Genomic DNA, 15,948 nt, shown 5'->3' with positions numbered 1-15,948 from the left:
AAACATCCTGTATACAATGTTATATAACTGTAATTTGACTTGCCAAGCTACACATGCATATATATGAAAAATACATACCATTACAACTAACACTGACCATGGTATAAATATCAATGATCCTATCCAGACCACTCATACTTGCTTGTGGAAATAGGCTATACTCGTATATAGAGTGGTCTGTATTTTCTGTGATTGTATTTCTGCATAGATTAAGATGTCCAGTGCATACTGTACTTTACCAAATGTAATTAATCCTATTAGTTAATATAATATAATACTAGAATTATTCATAAAAAAAAACCTGTGCATTTTAAAAAAAAATACTTATTTCTTTCAGTGGAGTGGGTGAAACTAAAAATAAGATTGCTGCGGAACAGCTATACCAAGGCCAGAAAACCTCAAACAAGTGGAAGTGCCAGGAAACACTTGACCAAACGTTCCAAATGGCTTTTGAAAAACTACAATTTCTTGCTCCCTGCTCGGCCAACAATAACAAACTTGGATACGGTAAGTATTTCCTCAATAATGTATTTATTAATCACAAAATTGCAACATATGTGTACATAAAAAATACAGTTGGAAAGATTCACAATAAGAAATGTACAGTGTCTGTCTAATCAGCTTTTGGACTTGTTGGAGGAGAAAAGGCCTGAACTGATTTTTGCCAACTAGAAACATAGGGGACTCTTTGGAGACAAATGACATTAGATTCATCCTACTGAATTCACACTACCTTAGTTTTGATTTCCTGTCTACTTTATACCATCACTGACTGACCATGTCATGCTGCCACGGCACAGCTCCATAGTCAGAATTGAAATAGTCAGTAAGGAGCTGCCTTTGTAACTTTGCATCAGCTTTGGGGTTTCGATCAGTAGTTGGCTGCTGTCCTGTCAAGGGGGGATCATTCCTCCATGCTCCAGCAGTCAGGGTATGGTTAGCAGTGTCTTCACTATCACAAATGCTGATGTAGGAAAGCTTGTTGTCTTCCACCATATAGTTATGTAGACAACAGGCAGCCAAAATGACTTGATGCACTTTATCAGGCCTGAGATTGATTGTTGTCAAAAACACCCTGAACCTGCCAAAAGCTTTCTCGACCACCCGTCTAGCCCTGGATAACCGATAATTAAAAATTTGTTTCGGCTGGTCCAGGTTTCTGTGTGGGTACGGTTTCATCAGTGTTAGTGACAGTGGGAATGCGTCATCACCAACTATGTGGTAGTTAATTTTGCTGGTGGATATTCCATTTATCTCTTCAGCTGGTGGCAAATTCAGGGAGTTTTCACTCAGTGTTTCTTTAATGCTGAGTTTGCAAATATGCCAGAATCTCCTGCATGACCAGTTGCCCCCACATCTACATATGGGGACTTGTAATCTGAATTTACAAGAGCTAAGAGTACAACACTGAAGAAATGTTTGTAGTTGAAGTACTCTGAACCACTGTTTTCTGGCTGTTGGATGGCAATGTGTTTGCCCTCAGTTGCTCCGACGCAACAAGGATAGTTCCACCTCTCCTTGAATTCCTTGGCCTGTTCACCGGTTGTTGTCCGGACCTGAAAAAAAGAGATATTTAATGTTTGCTTTTAATTTAATAATTTCAGCCATCACCATCTGATACAGCTGGCAGTGAGGACACCATTGACGTGCTAGATGATGGCCAAAGCGAAGACCCCAATGATGCATCTTCTGTCTTTAAAAGTGAAGCTGATGAAGGAGAAAGCAGTACAAGCACATCTACCCCCAAATTCACAAAACAACCCATCATACGACCAAACCATCTGAAACAGCAACGAGATGCTGAAGAATATCAGTTGATAAAAGGGTTGACTGAGTCAATTACTCAGAGAAACAAGGCACAAAAAAATTCAGTGGAAGATGATGCAGTTTGTGCATTTGGTCGGTATGTCACACAAACGTTGTCTGAGTTTGATCCATACATTAGAAACATGGCGCAATTCCATATTAATAATATTTTATTTTAGGCACAAATGGGAACACTTGGCCAAATTACACACCCCATCAGCCCAAGACCACCACCAATGTTTAACCACCAGCCACAACCATTTCATCCCCGACATGAGTGGGTGGGTCCCAAACAAGCACACAACCCTCATAGCAGCTAAATCTTAAAGCCACTGAGGCGCTGTTTGTACGGGCACTGACGCGCTCGCCGTGTCACTATCTTGTCTTCCGTTGTGTGATGGAAGATTGAAAACGTATCCAAACTTCATCTTTTTTCTTTGTTTAAGATTTATTATTCATCCAAACGCGTCGTCATTGTCCTGGCGATAATCCACAATACAGATCCATCTCCAACGTAAATTCCAATCATCACGTCAAACAATACAAGCAATGATAGCGATAGCGGTCAAAAACTTGTTTGCTCCCTGCGTACAGCAACATCTGCCACCTGATAGACAGTTCCTACCTATATGGTGCTAGCACCACCTACTGGGCAAATTAACAATATATCAAAAATGGCTCTTACACCCCTGTTTACCAAAATCATGTCTCAGTTGACAACGACCAAGTGTATGAAACACTAATATTTTCATTGCAAATATTGTGTATACATACAAAGTTTATATTTTTTACTATGAGTTTGTGTGTGTGTGTGTGTGTGTGTGTCAGTGCCATTTCACAGCCTCCTCACCAGTGAGTGTCAGTGTGTGAGCCAGTGTGAATGTATTATTTTCCTCATCTCAGCTTTTATGTTTGTTTTTTGATTTTTTCAACCTCCCAAAACAGAGTGACACAGTTGAGACCTCTAAAGAAAATTATAGGTCCATATTATTGTTTATAATTCTGTTCATTGTTTACATTGTTTATTTTTCTTTCATTCGCAGATGCCTAATGTGTGATTCTACTGTTCTATTTTTTTTAACATATTAGGCTAATAGAGCATTCATTTTTGTAAATTGCATTATTTAATAACTTGTTGCATCTGTAGTTGTGTTTGAATAAAATGCAATTCATTACCTTCACATACTACTCCCTCATTGTGCTGTACAACACCTGGCATGTCTCATCAACAATATTTGAGACTGTCCTTTCTCCAGTCCTGAATTGAAATGCCAGACTTTGAAATGTTTCACCTTAAAATGTAGGAACGTTAAAATCTTACGAGCTTTACAAAGACACCATAAATTAACCATAAATTACAATGAATCAAGATCACCTTTCACAATATAAACCACAAATGTCATACCAAGGGAGGCAAGCACAATATAGTTGTGATGGCCTTGCTTTTCCTAACAAAACTGACATAATTCTTCCTGGTAGAGCTAGCTACATGTAAACATTGTAAACTAAGGCCAGCCACAGTCATCCTGCATGCAATGTAATTTACATTGTAAACATACCTGTAGCCAGGAATCTGAGCGTGATGGCAAGCCTCTCTCCGGGACTGATACTCTTTCGCATTGTGGTATCAACCTTGCGGATCGATGGACCCATCATTTCCAACACCCTCTCGAAGGATTCTCTGTCCAGGCGGTGGTATTGCCAGATTCTGGATCTTCGAGGTGCATCGCTCGGAAAAGATTAGCATAAACTCCTTGCCCTTTCCTCCTTTGCAGCCATGACCTCACCCATGTTCTCCTAACTTTAGAACGCCGGTGACGGCGGCGCCTCATCAACAGAAGGAGTAGCAATATTTCCTCCATATCCACCTCTGTCTCCGCTTCATTCATTTCTCACACGAGGGGCTACCATCTGGGAATCATGTGAGTGGAGGATGCATCTTGATTGGTCACTTGAATTTCTCTCAGCACGCAGACGGTGAGTTTTTTGCCTTGTGAGTGTGGCAGTATGAGGTGAGGAATTGCAGTATTAACCAATCAGCGGAAGGGGGCGACGTATTTAAGCAAGCGAGGAGCCAGTCTTGGGCAGGGTTCGTCTGGTTGGTAGGTCGCCTGACTTCCGGCTGATGTGGAGATTGCTGCTGCGCGTAGTATTGGCTCTCACCCTAAGACTGCGGTGGTAGGTTAACTTTACTTCTCCTGCTGTAGCGGGTTTTCTGACAGAGTAAGTGCTAACAGACTGTGCTCCAGTAGGGAAACCTGTGTGCTGTGCTGCCTCTCGTTCTGGAACGGCTTCTCTGCGTGACGAGCGCTGGTCATCCGGGTAGGTCAATCCACAGCTGGTGGGCGCTTTTCCTGGCTGCATCGGATGTTCATGGTTATCTGTTTTTGTTTTAGGGGGATTTATCTGACGGTATTTTAACGACACAGCCACCTTCTAGACAACAGGCAGCGGTCCGCGGTGGCGTGTGGATCAGGAGCTTCACAATTATTCCCCACGCTGACAGACCGCTGCTCGGCTGACTGATGCTGCTTTGTTTATTTTAATTTTTGGATTCTTTTTAAGTTATTGGGGACGCATTTTATTTCCTGCTGCTCCACTGGAAGCCCGGGACGAAGCCCGCAGCAAGGTTTGATCTTGGCGGGTGGCTTCCAGTGTGGATGTTTTATATTGTAACAGTTTTATGTTTGTTTATTTATTGTCTTTTATTTTGGCGTGCCCAAACTCCACGGTTCTTATAATAATTGTATTTTATTCTTTATTTTAGTGGCTGGGAAGCCTTGAGTTGGTGGTGCCTTAGCGGTGTGGGTCCCTCTTCCTGGTTTGATCCTCCCCTCATTTGCATGCTGAGCACGTCTGCCTGTGCTGTGTAGCCGAAGTGCGGTGTGAAGAGTGTTTGTCTTGCACGTGTGTCTGGGGTGGTTTTGGTTTGGCTCCCTTCATTTCGTTTGGCCCACCTCCCTCCTGGTAAGCTTCAGCCATCTTATATTGTTCAACCGTGGGTTTCTTTTAGTCTTGTTTTGTTTTGTTTATTTTAAACAATAAAGATTGTTTAATTATTTTGACGCTGGTCTCAAGCCTCCTTAGCATAACGAACCTGTGTGCTTTGTTGGAGTTCATATTATCATTCCCCGCGGTGAAAGTCCCGGGGTGGCGTTGTCTGTAACCAATTATATGATTTACTGGCTTTTAGCCTGTAAGCACCCCGAGCTCATGTTTATGTAACCTCTGGCTCCCCCGAGCTTGCCACATGAGGCAAAAAATATCAAACGTGTTTGATTTTCACCTAAAGGCCTCGTGAGGTAGCAAGTTCGGCGAAAATAAGGCGCACACGGTGAGCCCTCTGCTGAGAAAACAGTCTCGAATGACTTTTAGCTCAGTAGATAGCTCTCGTGTGCGGCAGGCTTAAAGAGGCTACAGTTTCACTTGGAGCGAGCTCTTTTTCTCCTAGCAGCAGAAATGTTAGAAGTTACTTCCAAATTTCCACACAATTCTGATATTGCTTTGCTTGGTGTGTTTGCACTTTTGTTTGCGGACAAAGCGAGTGGGGGGATGAGGTAGAGGGAAGTGTGGCTCATTACACACTCAGGTTTGGTCTGCAGGCAGCGCACAATGGCAAACCTGCCGTGAAATGATTTTGCCGCTTTAAGATGATAAAAATAAAAATATTCTGTTTGAAGAAAAGCTGTTCTGGTGCCAAGTGCACATGTGGACACTCTTATGCCTGAACAAGGTGTTCATTATGGACAGTCCATGACGAGCACAGAAGTCCACCAGTTTCAGATCAGGGGGGCCGTTCCTCCCAGTCACGCCCCTCCAGGTCTCGCTGTCATTGCCCACATGAGCATTGAAGTCCCCCAGCAGAACGAGGGAGTCCCCGGAAGGAGTGCTCTCCAACACCCCCTCCAAGGACTCCAAAAAGGGTGGGTACTCTGAACTGCCGTTTGGTGCATAAGCACAAACAACAGTCAGGACCCGTCCCCCCACCTGAAGGTGGAGAGTGGCTAGCCTTTCGTCCACCAGGGTAAACCCCAACATACAGGCGCCAAGTCGGGGGTCAATGAGCATGCCCACACCTGCTTGGGGCCTCTCACCGGGAGCAACTCCAGAATGGAAGAGGGTCCAGCCCCTCTCGAGGACAGTGGTTCCAGAGCCCAAGCCGTGCGTCGAGGTGAGTCCAACTATATCTAGCCAGAACCACTCAACCTCGTGCACCAGCTCAGGCTCCTTCCCCGCCAGAGAGGTGACATTCCACGTCCCTAGAGCTAACTTCTGCAGCCGAGGATCAGACTGCCAGGGTCCCCACCTCTGGCAGCCGCCCAGCTCACACTGCACCCGATGGCTCCTCCTGCAGGTGGTGAGCCCACGGGAGGGGGGGCCCAAAGGCTCGGGCACCAAGCGCTCGCCTCTGTGACTCATCTCCAACATCAGCTGTTTTACCCTCATCTTCAGTGTTTCAGGTCTCATCAATGACCTTGTCAGCTGGATTGTAGGTCAACATGAAAACAGCTGACAGGCAGTGTCATTATGAGAGAGAGAGACAGACTTTTACACACAGCTGGTGTAAACAGAACGAAATGTTTGCATTGCTTCAGTTCGCAGTATTAAGACATGAGGGAGGAAGGATACATTATAGTGCAGGTGGTGATGAGGTGCATAGATTTGAATCTTTGTATCTTATATGCTTACAATACTAAAATTAAATTAAATAGCAATGTTAGAAGAAATAAGATGCAGCAGGTGGAGCAGTAACATCCAGTAACAGAGAGCTGTTCCTGAATTTTAGTGTCCTTACTGTCTGTTAATGAGGCTACAGAAACACTCTGCTCCTCTCTCGCCTCCTCTCTGGACAAACTCTGTCCTGTGGTGTCAAAACCAGCCAGACAAAACCCTCCCAGTCCATGGCTCACAGAGGTCCTAAGGGAGCACAGAGCCGGACTCAGGGCTGCAGAAAGAAAGTGGCGCAAATCAAAAGAGCACACTGACTTGTCTGAGTACCAGCAAAAACTTGAAACTTTCACACCCAGCCTAAAGGCAGCCAAGATAGCCTTTTATCAGAACAAGATCCGCAATGCTCCCAACATACGACATGTTCATGGTGTTTAACTCTCTTCTATCGCCACCACCTGCTCAGCCTCCCACTATGCTGACTGCAGAAATGTTTGCTTCCTACTTCACTGAAAAGTTCGCTACCATCAGTAACCAATTCACTGAGCCTGACCAACTCAGCCTTACCAAACCAGCTACTGGTGCCTCACTCTGCTCCTTCCGCTCTCTAAATGAGGACGAAGTCTCTAAACCTCTAGTCAACTCAAAACCCACGACCCGTCCTCTTGATCCTGTTCCCTCTGACATCCTGCAGAGCATTTTACCTACAAACAAACCTGCAGTAACCCATATTATCACCTCCTCTCTTAAATCCGGTGTCTTTCCTTCTGCCTTCAAGCAAGCTCGGTTACCCCACTGCTGAAGAAACCCACACTCAACCCAGCCCAGGTTGAAAACTACCGGCCGGTCCCACTGCTTCCATTCATGACTAAATTACTAGAGCTTCAGTCTTCAGTCAGGTCTTCCTCCAAGACAACAACCTGTTTGATCCATATCAATCTGGATATAGGCAAGGTCACTCTACTGAAACTGCTCTCCTGTCAGTTACTGATTCCCTATGGGTTGCCAGATCCGCTGGTCAATCCTCAGTCCTTATACTGCTGGACCTGTCTGCTGCCTTTGACACTGTCAACCATCATATACTGTTCTCCAAACTCTTGGAGCTTGGCATCTCAGGATCTGTCCTCTCGTGGTTTATGTCCTACCTCACAGGGAGATCATTCAAAGTATCTTGGCGAGGGGGCGTGTCCAGATCACATGGGCTGACAACAGGGGTGCCTCAGGGCTCGGTGCTCGGCCCTCTTCTCTTTTCACTTTACACCTCCTCACTCGGTGCAGGCATTAACTCTCATGGTTTCTCCTACCACTGCTATGCAGATGACACTCAGCTTTTCCTTTCTTTCCCACCTGACGACACAACCGTCTCAATGTGAATATCAGCATGTTGCTGATATCTCCGCATGGATGAAGGATCGCCACCTTCAGCTAAATCTGTCCAAGACTGAGCTTATTGTCTTTCCAGCCAATCCTTCCTTACCGCCACAGATAAGCGTGCAGTTTGACTCTATCACGCTTGTGCCTACGTCTTCTACCAGGAATCTTGGTGTCATGGTAGTCAACCAGCTGACCTTTAAGGACCATGTTGCCTCGGTTTCCCGGTCTTGCCGATTTGCTCTCTACAGCATCAGGAGGATCAGACCCTACCTGACTGAACACACGACCCAGCTCCTGGTCCAGGCTCTGGTCATTTCACGCATTGACTACTGCAACTCCTTACTGGCTGGCCTGCCTGCATGCTCAGTTAAACCTCTGCAGATGATCCAGAACGCAGCAGCACGTCTGGTCTTCAACCAGCCCAAAAGAGCTCATGTCACTCCGCTGCTAATCGCTCTCCACTGGCTTCCAGTTGCAGCACGCATCAAGTTCAAAGCTCTGCTTCTGGCTTACAAAACAATAACCCAAACATCTCCGGTCTACCTCCACTCCTTAATCCAGAGCTACACTCCCTCTCCACAGTTACGCTCTGCCAGTGAAAGACGTCTAGTGCTCCCACCACAACGTGGCGCAAAATCAGTAGCTAGACTCTTCTTCTCTGTTGTTTCCCGGTGGTGGAACGATCTACCAAACTCCGTCCGATCCGCTGAGTCCTTATCCACTTTTAAAAGCAAGCTAAAGACTCAGTTGTTTAAGGAGCATTTCCACATTTAGCTTAACTTGTTAAGCAGAGCTTAGCTTCCATCAACTAAGGAAACAATGAAACATGCCTGCAGTCTAGATTCAGTGAGAACAATCACAATCACTTGTTTATTGGTGCCGGTACAACTTAAATAGTGTAGCACATAGCATGATCACATGACAAACAAACCTGTGAGGAATCAACAATAATTGAGAGCACACCTACTAGCCAATGAGTCAATTAACACCCCCACTTGCTCACATATTATTCACATGCATTATAAAACAAAAAAAAAAAAACATAGGAACATCATGAAAATCAACTGCATTGCCTCTCGGCTACAACCCAAACAGGAATGTGGAAAAGGTAAGTAGCTTCTGTCTTGTAGCTGGTTTAGTCATCTGGTCTGCTACCATCTGATCTGTTGGGCGATACTCCAAAGACACTTCACCATTGTTTACAGTCGATCTTACAAAATGATATTTGATATCAATATGCTTACACCTTTGTCTGTTAACAGGATTCTTTGCCAGTGCAATTGTACCCTGGTTGTCTTCAAAGATAATAGGTACACCATACTGATAATCATCAAGATGTTGTAGCATTTGAGTCAAGTACAAACACTCTTGTGTGGTTGCAGCCAGTGCAATATACTCAGCCTCACATGTTGACAAAGCTACCGTTGGCTGCTTTTTGGTCTTCCAGGAAATCAGAGGTCCCCTCTTACATAGGCTAACACAATAGCCAGATGTGCTACGGCGGTCACTAGTATCACCTGCCCAATCTGCATCGCTGTAAGCCACCAGTCTTAATCCTCTATCACATTTCCTGTAACAGAGCATCTTGTCATTTGTTCCTTTCAGATATTTCAGTACATGCTTCACAGTTGTCCACTGCTCTTCTGATGGCTCACTGAAATACTGTGACAGTTTACTTACAACATAACTCAGATCAGGTCTAGTGCATGAAGTCAGGTAAATTAGGCTACCCACTGCCTCTCTGTAATTCCTGGGGTCACTTAACTTCTCATCACTGTCAGTGTAATCCAACTTCGGTTCACAAGGTGTCGACCTGGGTTTACAATCTTTCATGTCAAACCTTTCCAGCAGTTTATCCACATAACTCTGCTGTGACATAGTCACACCTCCATCATACTGATCAAACGTGATCCCTAAAAAATTCTTAAGTCTGCCCAAATCTTTCATCTGGAATTTCCCTGTGAGCATCTCTTTGACCACATTTAAAGCTTTCTCATTACTGGCAGCAATAATCAAATCATCAACCCATATCAGAAGGATCACTTTCTCATGTTCTATTTCTCTTTTGTAAACACAATGATCAGCTGGGTTCTGTACAAAATTGTTTTCACACAGATAGTCATGCAACATTTTGTTCCAGTTGCGACCTGATTGCTTTAGCCCATACAAAGATTTCTCCAATCTACACACCATTTTTCCATTTGTTTCAGACTTTACATCATACCCCTCTGGCTGTTCCATGTAAATCTTACAGTCAATTGGTGCATGTAGATAGGCAGTCTTAACATCCATCTGGTGAAGGATCAACTCCTCCTGTGCAGCTTTTTGCACTAGCACTCTCACACTGGTAAGGTTGGCAGTAGGAGAAAAAGTTTCCTCGTAATCTACACCCATCTCCTGGCTATATCCCTTAGCTACATAGCGTGCCTTATACTTATCCGATCCATCAGTATTACTTTTGATAACATACACCCATTTACCCCCCACTGCTTTCTTGCCCTCAGGTAGTGTGGTCAGTGTAAATGTCTTGTTGTCCCTCAGTGATGTCATCTCCTCATCCATTGCCTCTATCCACTGTCTTGAATTGGATGATGTTATGGCTTCTCTGAAAGTCTGAGGTATATTGGAAACCATCTTGTAGCAATAATCAATGTTAATCTGCACCTGATCACTCTCCACCCCATAGAAGTCTGGCCTCCTTCTTTCTCTACCTGGGTATCTCCTTGGAGAATGTGATTCTGACTTGATCTCAGCTAGCTGTGTCTGGCTTGGGCCTGGCCGAGTCTCTGGGATGTCACACTTCTTAGGTCTGTCAGGTTCAGATCTGGTTGAGCTACACTGCACATCAACATCATCATCATCAGATATATCATTAGTCTCCTGTCCCTCAACTTTGGACATGAATCTCACCTGTCTGTGTTTCCTCACATTCCGACTGCCAGGATAGTAGACCAGATAAGCTGGACTGTTCTTGTCATAGCCTACAAAAATGCCTTTGTCTGACCTCAAATCTAGCTTCTTCCTATCCTGTTGATAAGCGTAACACACAGTACCAAATGTCTGCATCCTGGACACATTAGGTTTCCTTCCTGTCAACATAAAATAAGGCGTCTGTCTAGTGCGGTTGTTAAAACATCTGTTCCTCACCACTGCTGCTGTTTGGACTGCATATGGCCATAGCTCCTTAGGTAACTGACTTTCTAGAAGCATACATCTAGCCATGTCAAAAAGTGTTCTCCAGTTGCGCTCAGCGGTGCCATTCTGATGTGGTGAGTATGGTGCTGACGTCTCATGTCTGATTCTGTTCCTACGAAGTAATGTTTGATAACCCTTCCCAGTAAACTCAGTACCATTGTCAGACCTGATACATGTAACTTTTCCATATGGGGCTGTGTCAGCTAGGAATCTCTCTGTGGCCTCCACTGTGTCATTTTTGTGTTTCAAAAAGTAAACAAACACTGCACTTGAGTAGTCATCGGTAAAGGAAAGTGCATACCTATACCCCTCTCTGGACTGTGGGTCAATGGGACCTGCCAAGTCAGTATGTACCAACTCTAAAGCTGACTTGGCCCTCACATCAGGTCTCCTGTTCCTGCTCTGAGTGAACTTGCCTTGAACACACACTTCACATTGGATGTACTTGGATGCTTTACCTTTAATTGACATGCCATCCACAACATTCTCTAACTTCTGAACATCATCAAAATTGTAATGTCCCAGAATCTCATGCCACTTCTGAATATCATAACAACTCATACATTGATCATTACAGTCATTGTTCACTGGCACAGTAGGCAAATAAAACAGTCTATTATGTTCATGTATATGAAAACTTGTACCGTCTTTGTACTGTAGGACATCTTCACCCTCCTTGAAGACGACTGTTGCCCCGCTGGAAGTTGCAGCTCTCACAGAGAAGATGTCTTGAGGATATGAGGGAATGTACAGCGCCTGCTTCAGTGTGGCACTGAGATGCCGTCCCCTGCTGTCGACCAGACCCACCTCTGCTTCTCCTCTGCGCTCTGCAACCCCCTTACACCTCGTGCCATCAGCCAGCTCCACGCAGTGTGTCTCAGGCTGGAAATGATCATCAAAGCTCTTGAACTTGGCCAGATCGGTGATGATATGTGATGTTGCTCCAGTGTCCACCATCAGCCCCTTTCTGGTGACACTGCTCCCTGGGTGACGATCACTGGTCACTAGCTTGAAGGCGAAAGTGTTGTCCGTTCCTTCAAACACCCCGCGTACCTTGTCCTGTGTCTGCCGTTTCCGTCCTCCTCGCCGCATGGTACTTTTACCTTGGCTGTTCCACTGTTGACCACGCTGGCACTGTCTTGCCTTGTGTCCTCTCTGGCCACACCGGAAACATTCTATGTCACCACTCTCAGTGCCCCGCCCTCTTGCATCTGCTGGGGCACCGGCCCTTCTTGGGTGCACCCGGGCTCCCATCACATTGTCTTCAATCACAGCTGTGCGCATGCCTTCAGTGTTCTCATAACTCCTCAACTTGGTCTTAAAGTCAGCAAAAGAGAGGGTCTCGTCCATTTGAGTGACAAAAATGGAAAAAGGTTTGAAAGATTCTGGCAGACCCTTCAAAGCCATCGCAACTAATAGTCCATCACTCAAAACTTCCCCAGCATTCCTCAGTGCTGTGATTGAGTTCTCAGCACGTATGACATATTCAGTCACACTCTCACTGTTCTGTTTTTGCAGTGAAGTCAGTTCTGTGTAGAGACTCACAATACGGGGCTTACCCTTGCCAGCATAGTAGTCCCGCAAAATCTTGAGTGCTCCGCGGCCATCATCTGCAGCCTCTCTCATAACCAGAGACAAACTTTTGTCATCAAGGAACTGGATCAATTCGGCGTATGCTTCAGCATTCTTTGCTGCGTCCTCAGCCAGCGTTTCTGCATCTGCACCTTCAGCAGGCCCATTCAAAATTGTATCTTTCAGTTTCTGCAGCCGCATATGCCCCAAGAACTTTGTCTCCCACAGTTCATAGTTCTTTTCCTCTCCGTCGAACACAAGACGAGACCATCGTGAACTTGTCCGCTCGCTCATGGTGCTGGCACTCCAAACAAACTGCCTTGTGGTGGCTACTCCTACCCTATTAATGACCTGGGCCCATAACCTGTTAAGCAGAGCTTAGCTTCCATCAACTAAGGGAACAATGAAACATGCCTGCAGTCTAGATTCAGTGAGAACAATCACAATCACTTGTTTATTGGTGCCGGTACAACTTAAATAGTGTAGCACATAGCATGATCACATGACAAACAAACCTGTGAGGAATCAACAATAATTGAGAGCACACCTACTAGCCAATGAGTCAATTAACATAACTAAATGAGTTAGAAAGATTTGTCCAGCTCTTTGGCTCAACCAAGTACTGAAGAAGCTGTGTGCACTTATGACCAAGTTGATATTGTGTGATGAAATCGTGATCTTGTATTTAAATAAAATGACTAAAAAAAAAAAAAAAAAAAAAAAATTATATGCACTGCACTAGCACTACATGACAGCACCTGGTCCAACTGGACTCAAAAGCAGTCTGACTATCACTTAATTATGACGTCCCATCTTGTTTGAATTCATGCTTGTGTTGTTCTTACTCTCAAATGTAAGTCGCTTTGGATAAAAGCGTCTGCTAAATGACTGTAGAATAGTAGAATGAATGAATTGAATGCTGTGGAGCAGTCCGTGGTGGGGGTGGGAGGAGTCGTTGCAGATCTTCCTATTTCGAAACATGCAGCGTTTCTGAGCCCAGTCGTGGATGGAGGGGAGAGGGATGATCCTCTCTGCTGTAGTGATGTGGTGTATAAATAAAGTTAAATTGAACATTAACATGTCCTTCAATCATAGTAACTCTGATGTTAAAAAACAAACAAAAATTAAACTAAAAACAAGGAAAAAGATAAAAAGATTAATTAAAAGTTAAATAAATTACTAAGAATAGTTAAATAAAAATAGCAAATAAATGCTAAAAATGAATACATGAATAAGAGTAAATAAAAACAAATAAATGACTTAGATAAAAAGAAATCAAATATAAAAAGGCCAGAAACTCTTTGTCTTAAATGTGCAACAATAGGCATCAAGGGGTTAAAGAAAGTGAGATGAGAGCTTCTGTTAGTAACTTTAAGCTTAGCAATGCTTGTAAGTACTTCACCACAGTCAGAGCGTAAAGTGATCCTCCTGGCTGAGTGTTACCAGGGAAATGTCCTGATTCAGAGGGTGTAAATTAGTGAAAGCAAACAGCTGGTGAACTCCGTCTGAGCGTGGTAAGGTGAGCCCAGCTGGGAAGATATCAGCGCTGCTGCTGACTTGCAGGATAGATGCTGACCCAGAGACGGCTGCTGCCAAGCTCCGCCCACCACCACCACCAAACATCCCTCATAGTTACTCAACACCCTGCACTAATATATCTCTGCGGCATCTCCTGGACCTGACCTGCTCGGAGGGAACCGCAGGGTAAGTAGCTCTGCTGAACGTGTTGTCCATCAGTTTGTGGGCTCACGGCTGCTCTTTAGAACATTATACAGACAGAGACGTGAAGTTTTGGCATGTGAGGCATTATGTATAAAATAAAAATCTGCTGCTATCCTACAGATGTCCAACGGAACAGCTATTAAAAAAAGAAGTAAAAGGAAAAGACATTTTCCCTCCGATGGGCACACCAAAGGTGACTCTGAGAATGTGAAGACGGACTCTTCGTTCGGGGGTGTTTCTCCAGGTCTGGACCCTCTTACAGAGAGCATTGATAATGGAGTCCTCTATCTGAACCCTCAGACACCAAACTGGTCTCTGGTGGAAAGGTTTGCTGAGCTTTCACCAGCAGGTCGAGCAGAGAAAGATGATGAAGAAGCCTACAGCAGAGCCTTGCTACACTGCACTACGCACTCTGAGACTAACAATGTGCTGCTGGATGCGCTGCAGCAGAGAGAAAGAAACTACCTCAAACACTTAAAAAGCCAAAGTGACATCCCAGCCAGACAGAGGACATCTAACCTCAAAGAGCTCAAATTTGAGGAGTATTCTCTAGACGAGTTTGGGATTATGATTAAAAAGGAGAGTGGAAACCATCCGTCTGTGAAGAATACACTTCAGAAGAGTAAAGATGACAAAGTGCCTCGACTTCTAGCTGCAATGAAGAAACGGGGTGCAGTCGACACCGAGGACCGTCCCTTCAAATGTCCACACTGCCACTGGGCTTTCAAGAAGCTCTGCAACCTGCAGAGTCATCTGCAAACCCACACTGGCCTGAAGCCACATGTGTGTGATATATGTGGTAAGGCTTACTCTCACCAGGGTACGCTGCAGCAGCACAAGCGCCTGCACACGGGTGAGAGACCTTATCACTGCCCCTTCTGTGTGAAAACATATATCTGGTCCTCAGATTACCGCAAGCATATCCGCACACACACTGGTGAGAAGCCCTACATCTGTGAAACTTGTGGTAAGGATTTCATCCGCTCCTCTGACCTCCGGAAGCATGAAAGGAACATGCACACCAACAACAAGCCGTTCCCATGCACGCACTGCGGCAAGACCTTCAATAAACCCCTCGCCCTGAAGCGTCACGAGCGAAAGCACCTGGGGGAACGACCCTTCTCCTGCCCTGACTGCGGGAAGTCGTTCGCCCTGGCCAGCCGCATGGCCGAGCACCAGAAGATCCACCGAGGAGTGCGTCCATACGTCTGCTCCGTGTGCTCTAAAAGTTTCACCAAATCCTCCAACCTAACAGAGCACGAGGCCATTCACAGTGGCGTGCGGCCCCACAAATGTTCAGAGTGCGGCGTGGCGTTTGCCATGGCTTCCCGCCTGGTTCGCCACCAGTTCATCCACAATAAACAGAAGCTTCACAGCTGCACGGTGTGCAGCAAGAACTTCTCCCACATAGCACAACTTCAGCTTCACCAGGAGCAAAGCTGCGCTGGGAGGATCTTTGTCTGCGTGGAGTGTGGCAAGTCTTTCCAGTGCGCCACAAAGCTCGCGCAGCATGTGTTAAAACACAGCGAGAAGAGTGTGTGAAGGCGTTCCCATCCTCCCTGTGCTGGATATGAAATGCAGCTCTGTAATATTTTATTCGTCTGGATATTT

The 15,948-nt window shown here is 45.2% G+C and overlaps 1 protein-coding gene and 1 long non-coding RNA gene across 2 annotated transcripts; one reads left to right on the top strand and one right to left on the bottom strand.

Annotated features, from left to right (window-relative positions):
- Positions 1 to 2,494: 2,494 nt before the first annotated feature.
- LOC121653539 lies at positions 2,495 to 3,438 on the bottom strand. The gene is made up of 3 exons (XR_006012810.1): positions 3,366 to 3,438; positions 2,983 to 3,098; positions 2,495 to 2,770 (listed from the first exon to the last, which is right to left on the bottom strand). It is a non-coding gene; the product is annotated as an uncharacterized LOC121653539 (long non-coding RNA).
- An 11,019-nt stretch (positions 3,439 to 14,457) lies between these two features.
- znf648 (zinc finger protein 648) lies at positions 14,458 to 15,879 on the top strand. The gene has a single exon (XM_042007406.1). The coding sequence runs from the start codon at positions 14,458 to 14,460 to the stop codon at positions 15,877 to 15,879; it is 1,422 nt and encodes a 473-aa protein (XP_041863340.1).
- Positions 15,880 to 15,948: the final 69 nt, after the last annotated feature.

Source organism: Melanotaenia boesemani, chromosome 14, assembly GCF_017639745.1.
Source record: "Melanotaenia boesemani isolate fMelBoe1 chromosome 14, fMelBoe1.pri, whole genome shotgun sequence".
Classification (NCBI taxonomy): Eukaryota; Metazoa; Chordata; class Actinopteri; order Atheriniformes; family Melanotaeniidae; genus Melanotaenia; species Melanotaenia boesemani.
The sequence above is the reverse complement of the archived record's forward strand: the minus strand, read 5'-3'. Positions and strand labels throughout refer to the sequence as shown.